This window comes from Varanus komodoensis, unplaced genomic scaffold (assembly GCF_004798865.1).
Source record: "Varanus komodoensis strain SLA01 unplaced genomic scaffold, ASM479886v1 scaffold109, whole genome shotgun sequence".
Taxonomy (NCBI): domain Eukaryota; kingdom Metazoa; phylum Chordata; class Lepidosauria; order Squamata; family Varanidae; genus Varanus; species Varanus komodoensis.
The window spans coordinates 689,022-711,796 of record NW_025335313.1 but is presented as its reverse complement, the minus strand read 5'-3'; the positions used below and the strand labels follow the sequence as shown (position 1 = coordinate 711,796).

Sequence of the window (22,775 nt, the reverse complement as noted above, 5' to 3'; positions counted from 1 at the left end):
GGTAAGATTTTTCTTTAACTAGCCTGAGAGTCATCCAGCAGAAAAGGAGCTCACCTTGTAGCCTGAGACTTAGCTTGTATTGATGTAGGCTATCTGTGTTTGAGCTATGCCATTTAGGGTTCTACACTTACATATCTCAATACGTAAATAAAACACTGCTATGGACAACTGGACAGTCTTCTGACAGCTGCAGGTGTAAACTGGTGACCTGCAACAGCAGGGGCTTGGACCCGATGGCTTTCTAGGCCCCTTCCAACTGTGAAAATTCTATGATATGATTGCAAATATTCAATTATTTGAGTTGCAAGCACCTTCCCTCTACCCTTACACCTGGCAGGCAATAAACTGTGCCTACTGCAGTTCCAAGAACAAGCTTGGGGACGAGATTTTGTGGATGGGGAAGGGAGAGAAAGAGGTGCCACTTCTTCTTGCATCTAAGAGCAACACAGTCAAAACCAGTTGTCTTAACTCCAGGGTGAGAGAACTGCAGAGGAAAACTTTCCTTCTGCCCTTCATATGCATAGGATGTTGGTAATCCATTGAGTTAAGAAGGTTACAGGCACTGTAGATTGCACTGTTTCTTAGCAAAAGAAAAAATCATCAATACAAAGATAGAATTACCTGTGAAGCCTGCTTGCACAAGTTTTTAGGAGTGCTGAGTATGTGTCTATTGCCAGCTATGCCGCCAATCAATCATGTCGCTTTTAAATCTTCAATTAAGGCCTTAGCTGATTAATTGCTGAAGGCCTTAGAACAGTTGGTGTAGCAATTGCTTCAATTCCATATTTGATGTAAAATGTTTATATGCTTAGGTTAATTAGTTTAGGTTGTTTTTATCCTGCCTCTCAATTTAGGAAGCTCTCAAGATGGCTTAACAAATCACATGTTTAGTCGTGTGGTTTGTCTTACTGCCATCAGTTCTTCCTTTGTTAAAAGTATTAATGCTTTACTCATGTTCTCTAAATGGGTTTAGGAATTTTATTGTATATAGTGGTATATAAGTATCACAAACAAACCAAAATGTGCATATAGAGATCTGCTGTCTACTCAGCCATTTTCATTAAATAGATCCAGGGATTGCCATCTTTTTGGGCAAGGACGTTTTTCTTGAAACTCAGGTGGCTTGCTTAGGGCTATCCCCATGGTAGCATGAGTCATTTTTAATACTTCTGAAAGAAGAGGGGCTGGAAGAAGAGAGGTGCATTTTTCTGCTGGGTGCAGAGAAAGTGGCTTCATTCTTCTGACTTGGTTGTAAACTTAGCCTTCACATAATTATTGGTGAGCCAGTGTTCCTCCTTCATGTGTTCAAAAGTCACAGACCATTTTCCTCGCAATGTATTCTTTATTGACCAAAACACACAAACCATATAGAAGGAACCTCTGAGCATGCACAGAGCAGCTTGCTGATCCCAGTCTAGTATTCACCTCCAGGAATTCTCCTTATGAGTATGCCCTGGCCCATCCCTTTGGGAGGGGCCTTGTGAAAATGCGTACGCCTCCTCTCTGTGTGCCAGTCCTCCAACCAGGGTGTCCTTCTCTGCAGGCACTGTGTCATGGAGTCAAGTACCTGGGTAGCCTGGTCTGTGTCTGAGCAACTCCCCTGCTCCAGATCCCTCCTGCCAGCTGTACATCTTGGTTATTCCCATGGACTGCCAGCCACCTGAGGAGTCGGGCCATGAGATGAGCCTAAACAATAGCCAAGAACATCTTTTTTTCTTGTAACTCAAGTAGTTGTTTGGTCACTCCGTAGGCAATGTAGTAAGCCTGATGGCATCAGGAGACAAACTTCTCACCAAGGAATTCTGCATCCCTCCCAGTGCCATTACCTTCTTCTGAAAGTGTGGAAAGCACATTCCTGATTCCTCGGATACTCTCTTCCACAGTCAAGTCTGCCTGCCATGAAGAGGCATGTTGTAAGTTAGGAGGGGATCACTCCTGCCAGGCCAGAGGCCCTGAAGGGCTGTATGCAGTTGGAGGTCGAAACTGGAACCCCCTTTTTCCCCTTAGGCAGCATGCCCGTACTTCTTTGCAGATTCAGCTCTTGCTCTATGGGCACACGTGACGTGAGACAGTGCGGCACCCACTGTGTTTCTAACACATTTGTTTTGTACATACCCATGCATACTGTCATCCCTGTGCGAGACGCAGCTGGCATTTGAAAGATGTGGGCACCACAGTTTAAGAAAGAGGCAGACAAGCTGGAAAGGGTTCAGAGGAGGGCAGCAAGGATGATCCAGGGATGGGAAACAGAGCCCTGTGAGGAGAGACTGAATGAGCTGGGCATGTTTAGCCTTGAGAAGACAAGACTGGGGGGAGATACGATAGCACTTTACAAGTACTTGAAAGGCTGTGACAAAGAGGAAGGGCAGACTCTCTTCTCAATCATCCCAGAGTGCAGAACACAGAATAATGGGTTTAAGTTATGGGAAGCCAGATTCCGGTTAGATAGCAGGAAAAATTTCCTGACTGTGTCGGAGTTGTCCTTGAAAAAGTTATAGCTGTATATTTTGGAATACAGAAATCTTTGCCTCCCTTCCTTCACCCCTTCCAAATATCCAGGGTTTTTCCATCCAGGTTCCTTCTATTCTATCCAGGAGATCAGTCCCAGAATAGATATTGCAAAGGTTGCAAATATAATCTTGCCAGAAACTTGCAAATCACCACCAGCGCCAGCTGCTTCTCTAAATGCTATTCAAATACTGGGCCAGCTCCCTCATGGTCTTTCTGGAATTTCCTACCTTAGACTATAAAAAGCGAGCACTGGAACCTGTTAGATTTTGTAACAACTGAATGATTTTTATAAATCTGTCACTGGAGATCTCCATATCACGATATTTGTCCAATGTTTCCCTGCTGATTTCTCAATGTTTCTGTATTGTCCTTGTGTGCTTCTATATTGTTCTTGCATATCAACTACTCAAAGTCTCATCCCCGGCCATGCAATGCATATGTGATACCAGCTCCATAAAATACTTGGTGTGTGCTCTGTTTCTTTGTAGTCAGTCTTAAACTAGCTACCTCTCAGGACTGTTGTAATTCAGGAATACCTGCTTGCTGTAAACTGTTGAATGCTTGACTGTGTGCTCCCTTTTGGATGTGAACATTCATTCTTTGCTGGTCTGAAATCCTGACAACTGTTCGAGTGGTACGACAATGGAACCAATTACCTAGGGAGGTTTTGGGCTTTCCCTTGGCCTAAAGCCTAGCGACATTCTAGTGGTGAAGGTGTTCTAGTGGTGTTCTGGAATATTCCTAAAAGGAAAGAAAGAGGCCAAGAACAAGTATTCCTTTTAATGTTTTTGCATGGGTCTAGGATCAGGTACATTCAGTTTTGGTTGGTCTGAGAAACTCCACATTCTAGCTCATTAGAGAAGGGCTAGAAATGCAAAATGACAACTTGGGGTTGGCAGGTTGGGATTCAGTGAATAAGTGAGTTGTTTGTCAGAGAGGCAACCTGTTTGGTGTGGTGAGCAACTGAAAGTTTAAGAAAAGGTTGAGAAGGGGAACATCTAAGGCCTGCTTCTTATGCTACTTCATCTCTGTGTGGTAACTACTGATGCAAATTTCTGATCCCTGTGCTTGAACTCTGTAACATTGCTGAGGCCTCAACCCAAAGCTGTGTCCCTTGCACTGACCAGAAATTCAAAATTTGTTTGTGTGTGAATGCAACAGTAGTGAAACAGAAACTGTTCAGCTGAGAAGACAGTGGCTGGCATGCCACTTCCTGCTTAACGGCCCACTGCTAAGGTAGGTGTGAATGTGGCCTGCTTTCTCTAGCCAAGAGTGTGCAGGAGGATCAATGTACGGATGGGGACAGGCCGGCATGACAGTGACTGAGTTTGCTCTTAAAGCTATGAAACTTTTGGATCGAATGGCTGGGGCTGATCTGGAAGGAAGGAAGGAAGGAAGGAAGGAAGGAGCAGGCTGCCCTGTATTGCTGGGTGCACCCTTCAATCAAGAGCTTTTGGTTTTCTGGTGGTTTGGTTTCTGGTGGTTTGGTTTCTTCTGTGGTTAGGCCAGTCTAGATTAGAGTCCCTGACACTATGAATTGCTGGAGTCTGCCCTAAGATCATTATGCAAAGAGGTTACACAAGGAGCCATTAAAACCCTGAAAAACTGCCCAAGCAGCCCAGAGGTGCTTTGCTGTCACAGGAAGAAGGTGCCCAGCAAGCTGGACCTGATTATGGGGTGGAAGTTTAGCAAATTTGGCCTGAGATAAAAGAAGGCATTAAGAAACTTGTATTAGCAACTGTATCTTTCAGATCCTTAAGAAATCTCACCCACTATTCTTTTGAAATCTCCACAGTAATTGGCAACCTTCCCTTATGTATATAATATCCCAGTAATAAGCCTGTTTAATAGCTCTTCCTGTTGCTAGTGTTGGTAGTCATCTCACACCCAAGTTTCTTATACCAAGCAATTTGGAGATTTTTAAGTATTCTGAAGGAATATTTTATGGCTGTGGAAAAGGGTCAGCTTGTGGAATTCTCAAGTCATAGAGGCAGCGAGTTATATGTATTTGTTGGAAAAAACACAGGATCCCCAAACACGTAATTGTCCAGTGAAAGAACAGTTTCCCCCACTCATGGATTTTATGTTTGAGTATTTGCTGCAGCAATACACAATAATCTCCCACTCCTCCCACAGGAGCACAAGTTCAATGGAGCCTGCAGCACTGGACGTACTGGTAGTGGCTGCCTGGCTGCAGCTCAGCTCCTCCTGGTAGCTTCTCTGAGCTGCCATCTTCAGCAGAGGCATAAATGCCTTGGGGAGATATAAACACTGGCTGCTGTTGGGTCCGTGAAATACAGCTGTGTAAGGGCAATTGTTGTTGTAATAGGCATGTACAAACATGTTACTTGTGGGACACATGCTACAGCAAAACAAAAACACCACTACAAAGCAATATTATAAAACATTGCTTTTTGGTGGAGGTGTATACTGACCACAAGATTTGGCTTGGATCCTGATTCACAAGCTTTTAAAGAAAGAGAAAGAAAGCAAAATGCACCATTTTTGGAGTTACACTAAAGGTCTTTCCAAGATATAATGGTGAATGAAGGATTGTTCAGGGTCTAGTTTTGGTTCTAGCCTCTCTGGAGGGACACCATCTTCAACTCAGGAATCACCAAAAGTTAAGAAAAATTCTCCATGAGAAAAACCTGTAGCAGCACATTGGTACTGGTGGTATACATAGCTGTCATGTCCTTCGCACTTTCTATCTCTATATCATTTGGAAAACTAATGCCAGCATTGTTCATCAGGAGGGTCAGATCACTTTCTCCAAGGTGTTTTTACACTTCCTTCACAGCTGTTTTGATGCTCTTGAGATCAGTGACATCTGTAGAAGGATATTATTTTCGGATGCCACGGTGTTTGTGAGCAGGGGCACATCCAAAGGCCTAATTTCTTAAAAGCCCCATTTGAAATTGGCTATACACTGTGCTTTCTGAAATTTTAAGAAAACCTGCAAGTCTATCCAGGGCAAGGAAAGTTATTTTTAACAAACCTGTTTATTACCTGAACCTGGCAGCTCCATCAAACAGAGCAGCAGCTACTGCACCCCAACAAGTGAGGCGCATGTTCCACACAATTGTGTCAGAAGGGCACACAGACAGGCCCTGACTGAAGGAAGCAAATCTTTTAAACTCAGTAACAAGTCACTGTACAAGAGACAGAGATCAAAGGAAGCCATTTGAAGCCCAAAATACTTTGTTCTCTGTGGAATTAGAGGCAACACAGCACACCAAGCAAGGGTTCCATAGCAGATTCCCTCAGAGCCCATGTCTTATGCAAGCTCTTTATCAAGTTCCTCTGTGCAAGCACTTTATAGACTGTGTTGCACTAATTCTGTGAATGGCATCCAGCCAGGCACTTGAGGCTATTTCTACAGTATGGCCCTTGAGCCAATTGACTACCACACAAAGAGGAAAGCAGACAATAGCACAGGGAAATCAAATACTTACCTACCTGCAATACCACCAGATTCTGGTGTCAGGATGCCAACTCCAATACCTCCTATAAGAAATAAAAAACTGAAATTACACACCAGGAGAGGATAAGAGAATCAAGCCGTAGCCTGAGATGCACAGAGAAGGGTTGATTTCCACAGGGCGAAGGATCTAACTGTGAGAAGGCCCCCTCTTCTACCATATCCTTGAACGGCCGGAGAGCATGCAGGCACCCGTCCCTGTGTCACTCCGTCCCACCTGCGCCTTTGCCTTGCTCACTCTTCCCTGCCATCTCCTGTGCAAGGGGGTCTTACAACTGCGGTGGCTCATTTGCTCTCCAGGGCACAGTGAAAGCCCTGACAAGGTCACTGTGTTTCACGCTCACCACATGCAACGTAAAGGAGGAACAAGCAGGGATGGTGCTTCCGCAAATTCTGTACTGGTCGTCCAGCCAGCAGTTGCATGTGATGTTGGAGGACCTCACTTTACTGTCAATGGAAAAAATACAAAGTAAATGCAGATAGTTGGATAGCTTAGATTTAAGCTCAAAACGCTAAATGGTTCCTTACCTCTGTGAATACCTTTGTTTCTTTATAGGGGGAAAGTTGAGCACCAAAGGAATGCGTCTTTTGGGCCCTGCTTTCATACCCCCTGTCACGAATACAGTCCTATAACTTGTTGGGATATGGAGTGTCTTTAACTTTCTTAAATCTCCCTCTCTTTCTCTTAGTAGGTAACGCTGCCACCAGGAATTTAATTTTATGCATTAACCTCTCCCACAGTCCAGCGCCCATCAAACAGCCTATGACTCTGTGTTCACAATAAACAAAATAAAGCTTCATTTGTACAGGAAGAGTATTGGTTTCAAGATATTCTGTAACATATTTCCTTGGTAAATAAAACAACGTGTAATAACTTCTACCTGAGGTTTCTCACTCTTTCCCTTCACAATCCTCACACATAGGTCCCCATTTCTCTCCTGCATTCAGGTTTCTGTCAGCTTCTCTCTCACACGCACCCTTAGAATACTTGACAATCTTAGGTTCCGACTCTGCCTAGTCACGAGGGTGCCCTCCAGGTACTCGGCTTCCTTCTTCAGACTCTTAAAAGCTTTTCACAGCACTATGTAGGATTCTCATGCGAAGGCTGCCTCTTTAGACTAGACTTCTGACAGACCACAACTCTGTTAACTTCTGACAAATCACACTTGACTGTAACTCCTGACAGACTGAAAAGTTTGGATTTCTCTCTCCTTGCACACTTCCAAGCTTGGTCCACATACTCTCACTCACTCACACACTCACCCCCCCCCTTTACCCCTCTCTCGCTTTTCTAAAACTTATTAACATTTTAAGGAACACACTCAAACAATTCATTACCACCCCAACCAAAACATCACAAAGCCCACATGGCGGTAGCTTTTGGAAATTCAGTATTACATTACAAAAAGACTGATGGTAATTTAAAGGCTCATAAATTGTATGCATTTTTACTAGGTACTGACACAAACTGTTGATCTCTCTCACACAGTATTTTATCTGTTCCAACAAGCAGTGGCTCACCTCAGACAGGTGTCCCATTCCAGTTACCTACGAACTTTTTCACCGGAGATAATAACAATTAGACCTGGGACTTTAGCAGACACTGTTCTGCATGGATTTCCCAAGCAAGAACCTGCTCAGTCAGAGGTATAGAAGAGCAGATGGGATTGTTCCATGATAAATTACTGCTACCCAGCTTGGTTTTTGGTTCATCCATCTCAAGGCATGGAGCAAAGACCCACTGTGGTGCAGTTGGCAGCATCAGAAACCTAGACCAATTCCCAGATTGGATCCCGGACACTGTGAATTATGAAATCCATTATTGCCATTCTCTTGGGACTGCACTTCCTGCTCTTGCCTCCAGCTCACTTTGGTGATGGCTTCAAAAGGCATCTCCACATCATGTAAGATGCTATTATAAGGATGACACACCAGGCACTCGACCTACAGGTATGCTTCCCAAATTGATTCTGGGGAACCTGAGCTTTTAACTAACCAACTCTCTAGGCCCGTGGAAAAACAAGGAAACTTCTGAGATGGCAATGTGGTATTGTGGCCCACAAATGGAGATTTTCACATTCTTTTGATGAGTGGCTCTGAAGCAATTACAGAATGACATCCAAATCTTTACAGTGGCATCTTAAGCCATTCTAAGGTTAATCTACTTTACAGGGATCTTGTGAGAATATTAAAATGGGGCAGAACAGAACCATGTACATTGCCTTAATTCAAAAAGGGTGTGATGAAAATGCCATTAGGGGATGAGTTATTGCAGCCTTTTAAATAAAGTCAAAAGAATTACTAAGCTGCAAACACAATTATGTAGACAGACAGAGGCGGAAGAGATTATGAGTTTGTCCCACCTACAGCATAAGAAAGGTCATGGTGGATCGGAGCAAAGGTCCATCTACACATAGTGCCAAGCCAGCTGCCCACAGGATCCCTCAAGCAGAATGGATGCAAGTCCTCTGGGTGCCCGAGCGGCTCAGCAACTGGTGTATGCAACCACGCCACCTCTGGTAAAGAAAGGAGGACATACGCCACAAGTCTAGCAGCCCGATAGCCTCCCCTCTCTTGAATCTGTCCAACCCCTTTTTAAAGACATCCAGTCTGGCAGTCATCACCACTTTCCCTGGCAGTGAATTCCATAGATCAGGGGTCCCCAGCCCCCAGGCTGCGGACCGGTGCTGGTTCATGGCCTCTTAGGAACCAGCAGGTGAGCGGTGGCCGAGATCCAGATTTCGAACAGCGGAGTCCAGATAAAATCTCTTCACAGTTCAAACTACGCTTCTAAATTTGAACCACTGGCACAGTGGAAAAAATGTGGTTGCTGCATAAACGTCGTCAGTTTTGCTTCCAAGTTGTCTCTCGTCTCGCTGCATCTGTGCCTTTCCACTGCGTACCTTTTCAGTTGTTCTCAGTGCCTTTTAGGCGACTGCTCTTCCTGGTCATTCTAAGTGCCATTCAACCGCCTGCCTTCTCAACCCTTCTCAATCCTTTTCTGCTTCAGCACTCCTCACTAAAAAATTTAGACAGCAAATGCAATTTTCATTTTACCATACAGCACTGTACATATTTATTAATTAAAACTTGAAAAAATTAATAAAATTTTGCATTTAATTGTATTATTTTTACCTTAAATTATGGGTATTTACTGTTTATTGAGATGGGTATTGTTTAAGGTCTGGGAATGGATTAATTTCCATTATTTATAACGGGGAACATTGCTTTGGACTTCAAATGGCCTCCTTAAATGAATTAAGTTCAAAATGTGGGGCACCAGTGTAATGCGCTTGAATCATCCCAAAACCATCTCCACCCCCGGTCTGTGGAAAAAATCATCTTCCACAAAACTGGTCCCTGGTGCCAAAAAGGCCGGGGACCACAGCCGTAGTGGATACGCTGTGTGATGCAGCCTGCTCCGTTTCTGCCTCCAGTGGGCGAGGAGGAAAGGGCATCCCCCACCTGGCAGCCCTCTTAGTTTCCAGTCCAGACATATGTGCCTGGAGCAAGGCCATGTTGCCTCCAGGGACTAGGCTAGTACTTCTATAAAAGGCTTTATTTATTTGTCTCCCCTTCCGCACACATAAAGATAGCATTAGGCAGATTCTGTGGACCCTTGTAAAGGAAAAAAAATGAAACCAGGTACACTTTTCTTGTAACTCAGGTACTTTATTACTTTATTAGAGGTTCTGGAGTCAGTGCAGTAGTCTCTGTGCCATCAGTAGACAAACCTCTCACCAAGGCAGCCTGCGTCCTTCCCAGTCTATAAAGGTACCATTATCCACTTCAGAAAGTGTGGAGAGCACATTAATGATTTCTTGGACACTCTCCTCCACGCTGAGGTCCCCCTGCCACTAAAAAAGAACCATGTCAGCCAGGAAAGAAAGCCTACTGCCATGTCAAAGATGCATGAAGAGCAGGACAAGGCCTCTGTGCCATTGGGTGCCTGGGTCACATGTGAGTCCCCATATTCAAGGCAGCTGTCAGGCACATGGCCATACCTAAGGACAACAACCATCTCCATGGCCTCAAGCAGGACTGGCACAACTGCTAGGCAAAGCGAGGCAATTGTCTCAGGCAAAGGGTGCTAGACAGCAATGGCAGCCGTCCCTGAACTGTTCCACCCAAGATCCTCGGGTGTTTCCGTCTGTTGGAAACCCCAAGGCCCATTCCAAACCCCCCAACAAGCCTGCTGCCTCAGGTGTGGTGGAGAATGCCATTCTGGGAAGCTTCTGTATGTGGAAGGCAGAGTGGGCACCGCCTTGCCCATTTTTTCCAGCAGCAAAGTATCTCAGGCTGGCCATGGGCCCAGCGCATAGAGAAATCCGGGAAAGAATTTGCAAGTCCAACATGCAGGGGCCTGACTGTCTTGCACTTCTTGTTGGAGCATCCCGAACCTCCAAGCGCCACTTTGGAAGTCTTATCCCTGGGCAAATTCTACATTTATACTAGACACCTTTCTGCCATTCAGGTTCTCGGGAAACCACTTTCCCTTTAGAGAGGACACGGAAGGCTAGCTTTGCACTGAACTTAATCTTCTATAAGCAAGGTGAACATCACGGCTCCATGCACAGATTCATAAATTGTCAGAACATGCAATTTCCAGGCCCATGATTAGTTCCCCTTGGAACTGCACCCAGCTGGTCAAATGAGGGAGGGCAAACATGAGGCCCATGGGTGGTATATGCTCGCACTCTTGTTTGCAATACTATGCCCCACTCCTATTGACCCTGCTGAAAGTTGAGGGAGAAGCCTAGAGGTTGCCCACCCTGGCTTAAAGGTTATAGTAGTTACCATAGTTAGTTTAGTCCTCACAAAGCCAGGATAGACAGAAACACAGAGGATCCCATAGTTTGGGTATTCCATTGACTGGCACTTGGTAAGCATGTTTAAAGCAGCCTACAAGGGAAAAAACATAAATGGGTTTATTTGGGAACTCAGATACATCAACCCAAGGAAACGACTGGATTCTGTTGCATGACTGGGCTAAGAAAGGAAGTGGGGCACAGAGATTTGTAAGAGGTGGGGAACATCACAACACAGCTCCTGACACAAGAGCTAACAAGCCACAGAAAGAAGGGAAATGCAGGAACCGGGAAATGAAACTGAGGAATGCACATCCTCACACCAACTCTTGCTGACCTCTTAAGAGAGGTGACTGGAATGTCAAGGAAGTGCAGAACTGTCTGCCTAGAAAAAAAAAAAAACCTGGAGGGCACTGAGTGAGGTGGGAGTGCAAATGTTCGCTGGTGCTCCATTCACATCTGCCACGCTCTGGGTGGCCTGTGGGGCCCTGAGGTCCGGAGCTAGTTGAACCTTTGCTGCCATGTCCTAGGACATGAGGGTTGTGGCAGGCTGAAAAATCCAGCAGGGACTGAAAATGTGGAACCCACAGCTCTGGTCCTCAGGGTTGGAGTGGTACAGAAAGCATGTCCCGAGTCAGATATATTAGACCCTATTGCACTTGACTTGGGGCACGTCTTCCACACAGGTGCGAACTCTGAACCAGAAACATTGTCTCAGCACATTCAGGTTCATGCAGGATACTCAGGATTGACTTCCGACACTGCTAGCAGGAACTGGAAATGGTAGGATTAATATGATGTATGGGAGCTAATGGTCCCAACATCAATCTGTTCTAGTGTTTTATTTTCTCTTGAGGTCTGTTTGCATGTTCTGCAAGATTAGGACTTCCCAACAGGACTAGGTTACCTTTCCTGAAGGGGGAATTCAATGGATATTAGCAACTACATCTGGAATCATAGCATTCTTTGCAGTTTACCTTCATAGTTCAGCCAAGTGTCCCAGAAGAAATTTGTGCCTGTCTCTCCTTGAGGATGAGGTCTCAAGCCAGAGCAGAAACTAGGAAATGCTTTGTATGCAAGAAATAAGATTATTCCCCTATTGCTGTTGTGAGAACTGTTGTTTATGCCTGATGGTTATGGACACCTCTCAGAGCTTATTTACACCAAACATCAACAGTAATTAGTATTCCCTGCATGGCCCATCTTCGGAGGCATACTTGACCCACAAAGGGATCTTTGCTGCAGTTATGGGGAAAGGCCATAGGAACACAACCCTGGGCAGGGCAGGCCCCCCTGTTTCAGAGAGTCCAAGGTGAATTGCACGTGCAGTACCTTACTGCAGCGGTAGCCAACATTCTGCGTCTTGTCCCACTTGGGCATGAGTTCGATGGAGCCACCATTGCTGGATAGATTGACAATGGCTGCCTTGCTGCAGCTCAGCCCCTCCTGGAGACTTCTCTTAGCTGCCATCTTCAGCAGGGGCAGAAACTCCTAGAGAGATACAGACAGTGGCCATTAAACTGATGAAGTGTCCCTTTGCAAAGACAATGATGTGGAAGAGGAAGGACTCAGGGCTGGTTACATGAAGATTAAAAGACAGCAATGCTTGAGATTTCAGGTCTTTTGAGAAAAAAATGCCTGCTTTGCCACAGCTTTTTCTTCCACAAAAGGCTTTCTACAGGTTTCTTCTATACAGAAGTTCCATGTAGGACCTTCAACAGGGGTGAGGAACATGTGGGCCTCCCATCAGTGCTAGCCAGCAGAGCCAACGAGAGTGTTCGATTTGCAGTCCAATTTCATGTGGATGCCAATATGTTCACCATATCTGACCTCCAGTAGCATGTTTGCTCCAAGGACATGAATTACTCTATTTCCATTATGGCAGCATCGAAGGATTCAACATCCAAATGATAAATTTACAGAGAACCCGGGTGTTCTCTAGATTCAGTTTCATTTTTTCTGCTCTTTTCCAGCCCATTAGCAACAGCAGACACTGATTTAGAACCAGAGCAGTTTCCTTGGACCTTGGGGAAAAGGCATAACGTTGGTGGCGCCAAACTCCCAGAACAACTTCCCAGTGGTTTCAAGCACATGCTGCCTAGGATGGAGACAAACATGGAACCCTGAGGAGCAGCACAGCATCCTGAATGCTGCAACGCCACCTTCTGAAAATGTGGAGGACCAAAGGCATGGGAGAAGAGTGTCCTCAAGTTCCACTCTGAAGTCACAGCTCAGAGGGATGCCATAGTCAAGGCCCTGGAAGAAAGAACTCCAAGATTTCTGCAAGTGGCTTGTGTTGGATGCCATCTGCTCCCACTGTCTCAATAAATGCCATTTTAAAGCATAGAACAGAAGGGGACATTCGTATGAGCTCTTCAGCTCATTTGAAGTTGCTACATATGCCACTCTTACTGAAGAAATATCAGGAAGGGCCTCATAGGCAGCTTGACAGGAGAGAAGAGGCTGTGACCTCAAGCCCTTCAGGGCAGTCACAGGAAGCAGCAGCGCCTTGAACTGGCTCAGCAGTGAGTTGCAGGCAATGTGGTGCCTTCAGGACTGAAGTGATAGGGCTCCACTTAGCAAACCAGCCAGAATCTTAACAGCTGGATTCTGTACCAGCTGAAGCCTCCAGACCATTTTCCAGTGCAGCCTCACATAAAATACATGCCAGAAATCCAGCCTGGATCCCTGTAGTCAGACTGTTCCTGCACAGGAGAAGATGCAGATGATGAATGAGACAAAGGGGGTAAAAGGGGCCACTCAAGCCACAAGTGGCAATACTGGATTCAAAAGCACTCCCAAGCTATTAGTTTTTCTCTCTATTTGTAATGACACGCAAAAGCAGCTGTCACATAGAAGTCTAGCTTTGTCCTTTTTAGCTGGAAAGAATAGTTATAGTTGGGAAATGAACATAGGATCCACTGTGAATGGATGGCTCCAGAAAATCTGGGAGGTGCTCTTGGTGAAAAGCTAACACACCATGACTAAGCGATCATGCAGGACTGGATCTTAGACTCAGATCCCCTTCATTAAATACATCCATGTGGAATTTCCCAAGCAGGATCCACCAAGTGCACACTCCTACATTTGGAAGTGTAATAACTAGTAAGGTGAATCACTGAAAACAGATAATTGTGTTGTTCTTAACAGAGCTTAAATGTGTACCACAAAGGTATGTTCAGGGACAGCAATCCTAAGTTATGTACAGGCCTGTGATTAATATGTAAAACAAGTTGCATTTGTTAATGTTTTTGTTGTTACATCATTGTTACTATGCATTTCTTAAATAAAATATGTGCTTGAAACAAACAAAAATCTACCAAGCTAGCTATTAAAATGAATTATGCTGTGATATTAAAAAAGCACTCCCAGGCTGTACACCTACTCCTCCAAGGAGATCACAAACACATAAAGAGCAGGTTGTGTGTCAAGTTCTTGACCTGGTAAGAGTCAGGAGAGGCCACCGAGTAGCAAGCTCTCCCCCCTGCACCCTATTTGGCACCTACTCGTCAGGATTCCGCTTCCACTTATCGGCCCTTGTCCGTTTCATTGCTGAGTCTGGACAACAGGCCTTCACCTCCATAGCCTCACCTGAACTTGATGACTCTTCCAAATCTCTGGAAGAGCTTAGTGTGGCTTAAGGTAGATCTTTAAGGGTACAACTGAACCTTACAAAATTCCACAGCCCAAATGCCATGGAGCTGAGCAATAATCCCCCAAGACTTTCTTTAACTGGCCCATCACGACAAGTGGAACTGCTGTAGCACTGTTGGTCCAGTAAGATGTTAGGAATAATAAGATCCACAGGATTCCATTTTCCCTGTCTCTCTCCTGACAGAAGGCATCCATCAGGATGACCATCCTGGTCTCAGATCATGACCTCAGCTCAGATTGAAACAGGTGCACACAATCTGTTCCATCAAATTGTGCTTGATGTTGGATCATCACCACCCTCTTGATCACTTTGCTCCAGAAGGGGGCATTTGCGACTGGGTGATGGTGATCTCATTCCTCTGAGTCCACTGAGGATTTCTTAAGAAGTGCCTTACAACTACCAGAACCACTTCCTCCTTCGGTGAGGTCCTGGAAATTTCCTGAGCCGACTTTGTCAGTCCCCCTTGACTTGATTTAACTAGCCAAAATAGACGCATCAAAAGTACATTTGGATGAATTGCTTCAAGCAGCTAGCAGACATCCTCAAGTTGCATCCACTGAAATTCCCAATAAAAGTTGATCAGATGGTGCTCTAGACACCTGCATGGGAAATGTGTCAATAATGGCATTTTGGTCAGAACAAAGCAAGTCACTTCGTCCTCAAAGCGCCTACTTAATTCGTCACTGCAGACCTTTGTAAGTTCCCACATAACCTTCCCGGGATACAGATGTCACAGCCCACTGACTAGGGATGCGTGAGGCTTCCCGAACTCAAGTCCACGTTGTTGCAGTCCAGAGTCCAAGTTCCTGGAGAGCATGCCCAATGTTTGAGGCGGACTTGCCAGGAATTGAGCCCCATGCGACCACTCTGGGTAGGCTTACAGTGGGATAGCGTGTAACTCAAACCTTATGCATGCACATGCAAGGAGAACCCACACCTGTGTTCTAACAATGAATGCTTTGCAGCACGGTGAACTTCAAGGATTTCCTTGAAAAGAGCTGTGCTTTATAGCAAGGCAAAGGCTTCAGCACTGAACTCATTCTGTGTAAGGCCTCGGGGCGCAAAACGTTGCCTTGATCCCTTCCCCCTCAAGGTCAGACATCATCAGAGCCGATGCACACCTTATGCACCCTCCTGTAATGCCTGTACGCCTGCCCATTTTATCCGGCAACCATGTACCTGGAGCAGAGCAGAGCCCCGTCATGAGACGTTTCCTGGGCAGCCCCAGGTGCTTATGTGATCCAAAGGCCAGGCCATCACAACGTGTGCTTGCAAATGCTGGCAGGTTTGCTGAGAGCCTCCCCAGCCACGTGAAAAAAATAAAACTGCGCTCACCTGGCTCACCTGCAGTGGCCCAACAGTATTGACAGTGTATTCAGCCACCATGTCCTTTGCATTTTCTGTCTGCAGGGAGCTGAAAAACATGATGCCAGCCCCATTCACCAGCAGGGTCAGCCCACGTTCTCCAACGTGTTTCCGCACTTCTTCCACAGCAGCTCTGATGCTCTTGAGATCAGTGACATCTGCAGGACAGCATACGGACTTAAATATTCAGTGGGACGCCTTTTTATTTTTATTTATTTATTTAAAACATTTGTATGCCGTCCTTCACTATCGCGTCTCAGGATGGCTTACAAGATTAAAAGCAAAGAACTTAAGAACAATCAATAAAACAATACAATGGTATTATCAAAACCAATACAAATGAATTCAATCAAAACAAAAGCAACTGTAAAATGGTACAACATATTTTTATTGTTATCTGATTGTTCAGAAACATTTAAAGCAGAGCAGGGCTGTGGTTTCTGGTCATGAACCTGCTTGTCTGCTCAGCTGGCAAAAAAATGACACAGTCACTTTGCCAAAGACTGGGTCAAAAGGAGCCCATGGAAAGTCCAAGGGATCTTGCTCTTCGTGGGCTTTGAGGCCACACAGAATCCCATGCCAGAAAACCACAGGCGCTCCAGGCCTCTCTTGGAAAGTTCCTCTGTACAGGGATTTGTAAAAATAGTTCATACTCATTATGAATGTTGTGGTTTATTTTATTGGCATCACTATTCAAGCAATCATCCAATTGCTTTCTAATAACAAGTTAATGCCTTGTTGTTCTAATGTATGTGCTGCTGATTTCCCTGCCTTTTCTCCTGATACAAAATGTATTTCTCTAGTAGTTGAATGAACTTTAGATGCTTGCAGCATTTCCAGCATTGTGGCTGGTTTTGTTTTGTTTTTTGGCTGTATCTTTATCTGCATTGTTCTTACACAGTTCCCAGGTTATGGACAAGTTCCATTCCTGAGAACTTCCTTCAGTCGATTTGTATGTAAGTCTGATCATGCACATAAAAGCATATAAGACACTTAAGAAGCACTTCCATATTCAATAAAACATCTTAAACACAACACAGCATTGTGATAATGATGATAATAGAGTAATAATAAAGTAACTACAGGTACTGGAGAGAGAGAGAATGAAAGAGAGAGAAAATCTGTGTGTATGTGTGTAGGTATACAGTTCTTAAAACAGGATAGATAGATAAGATAGAAAAACAGTAAAAAGATTATTAAAAGTTAACATTTCTTGAGCTAACATTAAGCCTAACATTACCTGGGTGATGATGGAGATGGGACTGGTGCTAGAGAGTCAGGGTTTGATTGTGCTGCCAGAGCGTGGCAGGGAGTTACCACGGGAGTCACTTTCTAGTTCTGACTCTGCAGGTCCCTGCTGCCCTTTCTCCCTCCTCCTGTCCTTCACTTCCTTCCTTTCCCTGCTGTCTGGTGCAAGTTCTGACTTTATAGCTCCCCCTGCGAGTGTCACGGAAGGAATGCAAAGGCCTGATAGCATCCAGCTGGTTAAGAAGAGCGACAGAGACGACTGCACTGAAGCGGCTGCCCCAGTGCGTCTGTGGATAGGCACAATGAGACTCTGCAGCTGCATGCTTTTGTTCCCAGGAAGCGCCTGGGTGGGGTGGGGGGCACCCGTGTGCTTATTGGCAGATTCTGCAATAGCAGGAGAAAGGAACTTTATCGCATCCATGGGTCATATCTTATACTCTCTGGGCCTAGGAGGAGGAATTGACCTGTAGTTCACCCAGGCACCTGTGGAGCCCACGGAGCATCCTCCGGCCAATTCAGAGAACCAACAGGCCACAAAGAGGAAAGTAAACTTCATAATATAAAGCCTTCTTTATATTCTGCATTGATATTTCAGAATTGTACTGAATAAACTGGTTGTTGTCTTTACACAACGTTCTGTTTCTTCTGAACAATCCTAAAGTAATCTAAAGTGAGTTGCTTTGGCAGGGCCGGGCCCTTCGAGTCAAAACAGAGACATTTCTACATGACTTGCATGCACTGCTGATGATTGTAGGAAGAAAGCTGAAGACCAAAGGAATTCGATACTCACCCAACTGCAGCAACACCAAATTTTGGTACTGGGATAGCAGCACTTTTATCTCCTATGAATGAGAAACATGTTGTCATAACTTCTCTCTCTCTTATTTTGTGATAGTTGCTCATGCTGAGCCGAGACCCTCAAACTGCCTTGCCATGTGCTTCAGGCGGGGCCCTGCCGCTGAGATCCAGGCCCTCAGGAGGGGCTTCGGGGCTCAGGAGATCTGCTGCTCATCAGCTGTGAGGAATATGGTGCCCTTAAGAGAGTTCTCCCCAGCCACGTACACACACCAGGTGCACGCCTTATCCTGCCACACGTAGCGACTGCGTTCTCGCCACCAACCACCCCTTTCCGTGATCAGAAAATGGCCGATCTAATTCCAGGTCCAAGTGAGCCCATTGGAATTTGCCTGACTGTGGAAGGGGTGTGTGTGTGTGTGTGTGTGTGTGTGTGTGTGTGTGTGTGAAGGTGTAGTCTTAAAAAGGCCTGTTGCTTGGCAAGATGGGTGGGGCAGAACAAAGAGGTCCCCGTGTCTTCTAGCTTGGCGACTCCACCATGTAACTCCCTCCGCTACAGCACTACGGGAGCGATTGCAAGCTCAAAGATTAACAGACAGCTTTGTGCAAAGGAAAGTAGATAAGGATTTTGAAAACGCTTCCTTTTTTCTCTGCTCAGCTAGGGCATTTAGTCTCCTACCATATCCCTTTCTTTTGATCACAAGGAAGAAACTTTCAACTTCCCTTCTTGGCACCAACCACAAGTGCTTTATGCTGTTTGCTCTGCAGGTCAAAACATTATAAACCCTGATAATCTAATTGTTTTATACAGCTGGTACAGTGTAGAGGAAGTTGCATGAATATTAATTGCATCATTTATCTGTGACTAACAGCCCTTTATCCAGGCTATGTATGGTTGTGCAAGACCTAAGAAAATATTATACACTGCTGCAAGCCACTCAGAGCAAAACTTCAACAACCTAAATACAAATGCTCTTAACAGTTTTAAATGCCCTGAGCATTAGCAGTTCCCTCCAGCCAAGCAAAATTTCTCCACATCCACATTGAACCAGCATTCTGAAGTTCAGGATTACATCACATCACAAAGAGCCCTTTTGCCTGAGCTCTATTTTTGAAGGTGCATGTGGTACTGAATCAGACCACTCCTTTTCTCATGCAGACCCTCTTTCAAGCCTGAGGGCAGGAATTAGTTCCTGAGATGCTCTGAAGGCAAAACAGGACAAAACCATCAGTAAAGGGGACAGGGCTGAAATACTAACACCAGGAGCAATTTTTAGCTTAAAGTCTTATTGTCAGTAACTAAGCCTTAGGAGATGCTTTCAGCCTTTTAAAATGTGAAAGATAGAAACAGAGAGAGTCAGAAGGGGGTCTCCTGGGCCATCTAGTCTGACCCCCGGCTCCAGCCAGTTCCGCTCATGACATGCCCACCATGGGCTTGTCTAGCCTATTCCTGAACACCCTCACCTCACTGATGGGGCCTCAATCACCTCCTGTGGAAGCCCATTCCTTGGGGTCTTAACTGTCAGAAAGTACTTCCTGGCATCGAAAAATCTCCTGAGAATGCTAGCAAATCACCAGCTGTCAGAGGAAAGGAATGGGGTAAAATACGTATAAAATATAATGCATTTTAGAAAAATCTGCAACTCATTCAATTGCATGTTGAACACTAAAATAGGCAAATTTGCTACTAAGAACATATCATATCCATTTTTCTATTGAAGGGCAATCCTCTGTATGGTTAGACAGAGGAAGGTCCTACAGATTCCAGCAAGAATCACATCCTTTCATATCCTTTTAACTGAAGGAGCCGAAGACAAGCCTTTCTGCAGCTGCTTCCTTGACCGGCAAAAACCTTCTCTGGTAGAGATGCTGATTCAGGGGGTGCTGTTGCAACAGACGTCGTGCCTCTTTCACGTTAAGTTACTCATTCTCACCTTGCATTTTGGTCCATCCATCTCACGGCTTGTAGCAAAGACCCACCTAGGCGGAATTGGCAGTGTCAGGAACTGCTTCACCAGACCTAAGCCAATTCCTGAACTGGATCCTGTCACCAGGACACTGTGAAGTATGAAACTCGTTGTCGCCATCTTCCTTGGGCTGTAGTTTCCAGCATCTGCTTGCTTAGAATGTTTCCTCGGAGGAGATTTGCCTCATCAGAGGAAACACTGTGCTGTGGGATTGCAACATCTAGTCGCACGTGGTACAGCAATTAGATAAACAGATAAGTTCTGTATTAATGAATGTGTTGTACAACATTGTTTATTCTTTTGTTAACTTGGTTGTATTTAATTTGTGAATGGTACAATAAAGCTTATACTCTACAAAAACAGTGAATAGATACCTACATAAATACAACTACAATTCAATAAACTATTGAAATAAAAATAAAAAGAATCTGAGTTACATTAACTGCAGAATATTCTTAAAGCACCCTTCCACAATGATGTTGGAGTATGGAGAGCTTCTAGGTCATCATCCACTGGAGAGGACAATCATGCTAGGGAAGGCTGAAGGCAGAAGAAAAGGAAGGCCAAAGAAGAGATGATGGAGCCCATAAAGGAAGCCACAGTCTGGAATTTACAAGAGCTGAGTGGAGCTGTCATGGAGAAGACTTTGGGCAGCATTCAACTGACAAGTCATAGGGTTGCCATAATTCAGAGATCTCTTGAGGGCACATAACAACAGATCAGCACTCTGTTGATAAATGCGATGAAGGGAAACCAGATTTCTGCAACAAGTTCTATCTGGCCGCTGCTCTCAACGCTCTGCCATGTTGGATTAGTCTCTCGGAAAGTAATTTTCCAGATACTACTGAGTCAGCCCTGCACGGTGCAGGTGGAACCTCCTTTCTGATGTCGCACTATTTCAAGGCTTGCTGTTGACTGCAAAAACACTTCTACCTCACAGGGCAGCAAATTACCCCTAAAATTCTACATTACAGATAGCAAAGGTAACTTTTCTGGATGTCCAGCCTGAATCTGGCTTGTCGCACCTTGAGCCGATTCTGTGCGCTACACTCTGGTATCAGCAAGGAGTGATCTTAACCGTCCTCTTTGTGACAGCCTTTCAGGTACTTGTCATCTACAACCATATTCAGATCTCCTCTAATAATGATTTCCCCTCTTTAATTTCAGGAATTCCATAAGGGTGTCACTCAAGAACATGAGCTGCCTCTTGTTAAAGCTATAAATAGATGCTAACATTATTGATTTGGCTTCTATATCTCCTACCACTCAAGTACCTTAGAGATGCCAGGGGCCACAGACCTTGACCTGTTGTCCATCCATTCTTTGTTTGATTACACATTGTGATCGACTGATTTTTGCCACATCTCTTGGAAGAATGCCACATCTGGACTATGTCTATGACCCTCCCACATGTTGCTTCTGTCATTGCATAAACCTTAAGCCAAGCATACAAGGGATGACCATGGCATCCATTATTGGGCACCTAATATTAAAGCATGCATCAAGGGAACAAAATTATAGAATCAATTAAACGTAGAGGCAAAACAGAATCAGAACCAACTTTGTGCCACAAGTTCTGTGGCTTGGTTGTGGGGGTATTTCTTTCCCTTAACCATGATAGGGTTTGGGGGAGCAATATGGTACCTCAGGTACCCATTCTTTGATGTCCTAACTCCTTTTTCCCAGACTATTTCTTAATCTAGTCTGTTATAGTATTAATTAAATGCAAGAAAGCAAATTGGCTGTCCGAGGAAGCTTTACAAATAGCTGAGGAAAGAAGGGAAGCGAAAAGCAAGGGAGAAAGGGAAAGATACACCCAACTGAATGCAGAATTCCAGAGAATAGCTAGAAGAAATAAGAATGCTTTCTTAAATGAACAGTACAAAGAAATAGAAGAAAACAATAGAATAGGGAGGACCAGAGATCTCTTCAAGAAAATTGGAGATATGAAGGGAATGTTTCATGCAAAGATGGGCATGATACAGGACCAAAATGGCAGGGACTTGTCAACATAAAGACTTAACATTAAGAAAACTAAGATCATGGCATCCGGTCCTCTCACTTCCTGGCAAATAGATGGGGAAGAAATGGAGGTAGTGACAGATTTTATTTTCCTGGGCTCCATCACCACAGATGGGGACTGCAGCCAAGAAATTAAAAGACGCTTGCTCCTGGGAAGGAAAACTATGGCAAATCTAGATAGCATACTAAAAAGCAGAGACATCATCCTGCCAACAAAAGTGTGAATAGTCAAGGCTATGGTTTTCCCAGTTGTAATGTATGGCTGTGAAAGTTGGACTATAAGGAAGGCTGAGCGCCGAAGAATTGAGGCCTTTGAATTGTGGTGCTGGAGGAGACTCCTGTGAGTCCCTTGGACAGCAAAGCGATCAAACCAGTCAGTCTTAGAGGTGATCAACCCTGACTGCTCTTTAGAAGGCCAGATCCTGAAGATGAAATTCAAATACTCTGGCCACCTAATGAGAAGGAAGGACTCCCTGGAGAAGAGTCTAATGATGCAAACAATAGATGGCAAAAGAAGAAGGGGACGGCAGAGAATGAGGTGGTTAGATGGAGTCACTGAAGCCATTGGTGTGAGCTTGAGTGGACTCCGGGGAATGGTGGAAAACAGGAAGGCCTGGAGGAATGTTACATAGAAACAGAGCGAGTCAGAAAGGGCCTCCCGGGCCATCTAGTCTAACCTCCGGCACCAGCCGGCTCCACTCACGACATGCCCACCATATGGACGTCCAGCCTATCCTTGAACACCAGCACCGATGGGGCCTCAAAGACCTCTCGTGGAAGCCCATTCCACACCCTCGGGGTCCTGACTGTCAGGAAGTGCTTCCTGGCATCCAAATGGAACCTTGGCTCCCTGAGCTTTGCTCCGTTGGAGCGTGTCCTGCCTTCCTCTGCAGGGGAGAACAGGTCTCTACCCATCTCCATGT

At 45.0% G+C, this 22,775-nt stretch overlaps 1 protein-coding gene across 1 annotated transcript; it reads right to left on the bottom strand.

Moving 5' to 3' along the window:
• Positions 1–9,649: 9,649 nt before the first annotated feature.
• LOC123018070 (C-factor-like) lies at positions 9,650–20,145 on the bottom strand. The gene is made up of 6 exons (XM_044419833.1): positions 19,798–20,145; positions 17,859–17,910; positions 15,791–15,978; positions 12,133–12,291; positions 10,790–10,894; positions 9,650–9,849 (listed from the first exon to the last, which is right to left on the bottom strand). The coding sequence occupies exons 1-6, from the start codon at positions 19,948–19,950 to the stop codon at positions 9,730–9,732; spliced, it is 777 nt and encodes a 258-aa protein (XP_044275768.1). The 5' UTR covers positions 19,951–20,145; the 3' UTR covers positions 9,650–9,729.
• Positions 20,146–22,775: the final 2,630 nt, after the last annotated feature.